At 37.9% G+C, this 1206-nt stretch overlaps 1 protein-coding gene across 1 annotated transcript in view; it reads right to left on the bottom strand.

Annotated features, from left to right (window-relative positions):
• Positions 1-1206, bottom strand: part of LOC21397853 (probable glucan 1,3-alpha-glucosidase) — a 6456-nt gene continuing 5250 nt past the window's right edge. The window contains 2 exon segments of the mRNA XM_024168769.1: positions 1-615; positions 1042-1206. The exon segment at positions 1042-1206 is cut by the window's right edge and continues 21 nt beyond it. Of these exon segments, the coding sequence (XP_024024537.1) occupies positions 247-615; positions 1042-1206 (534 nt within the window). The 3' untranslated portion in view covers positions 1-246.

Below are 1206 nucleotides of genomic sequence, written 5' to 3'. Positions count from 1 at the left end.
TTTAAAATAATAATAATAAAAATAAAAGAGAGTCCAATCTGAAGTTCCAATCTATTTTGTCTAACCAAATTTGAGATGGCAAGTCCGCTAGCTTCTGAAAATACAAGCATAATTTTTGACACGCAAAGCAATATTACATGTATTCTGCATTTGTCTAAACTCAGGTTCATTTTCTTACTGCAATATTACATGTAACATAACAATAAGCTCCTATCAACAGACAGAGCTTATTGATAACAAAGGGTCTTACACGATTTTTATTGTCCAATCACCAGCGACTGGCAAATTAGGTTTGCGGATTGTAATGAAGTCTGAGCCTAGCCCTAATTTAAGGTCAAGTGGCCCCAGTTCAATTTCTGCAGTTTTTTCCTCTGGTTCAATGAGAGCTCTTTTCGGAACACCAGAGTGTCCTAACACTATAATCCTCTCGATAACACATTCGGAAGAAAACTGTGCTCCGCCTAGGGCAGCAGGTGCCACATTTAGCGATGTAAGCTTGCCATCTGCGTATACGAAGCGGCGATGGATGTAGGCCCCTTGTGTAAAGGCAAAGCTTTTGCCATCATCGATATACACTTCTCCTTCAGCCTTTTGTGAGCTATTCAGAGCAATTACCTACAAATGACCCATCATTTGCTGATTAACTACCAAAATAAGGGGGGGAATCCAGTCTTACAAAGTAGACATAGTATCATGACTTTACTGCAAAATGTTTATGTCAGAAGGCTTCAAAAGTAGTAGCATTCAATCCTCTCATATTTCAAGCTAAAACTTCATCCAGGCTTTTTAGGATCCGAACTTAATATTTGTTCGAATACGACAATATGCTAAGGTGAAAGTTTCCAAGAAAAAAAATACTTGATCTATGAAGAAAAATAATGAACATAACCAAAATGGACTACAACCACAACACAATCAGAAAATCATACTTAGTAGTATTGCATGTATAAGACCCACGTCATTTTTCTCTATAGTGCAAGTGTGAGGGTATAACTTTATAAGAAGTATGGGATTTCTCTAAACTTAATGATAGAGTATTACCAGAGTGTATGGATCATTCACCATCTGCGTGGAGCTTCGACGAAACCTGTCTTTCCTAGGAATAATGGTTCCAGATCTTTGGAATGCAGGAACAGTTTCTTCAGTGGCCTCCAATTTATGGGTTGTACTTCCCTTGTATACAGCTCCAGTTCTCAAATCATACCA

Source organism: Morus notabilis, unplaced genomic scaffold, assembly GCF_000414095.1.
Source record: "Morus notabilis unplaced genomic scaffold, ASM41409v2 Scaffold489, whole genome shotgun sequence".
Lineage (NCBI taxonomy): Eukaryota > Viridiplantae > Streptophyta > Magnoliopsida > Rosales > Moraceae > Morus > Morus notabilis.
The sequence above is the reverse complement of the archived record's forward strand: the minus strand, read 5'-3'. Positions and strand labels throughout refer to the sequence as shown.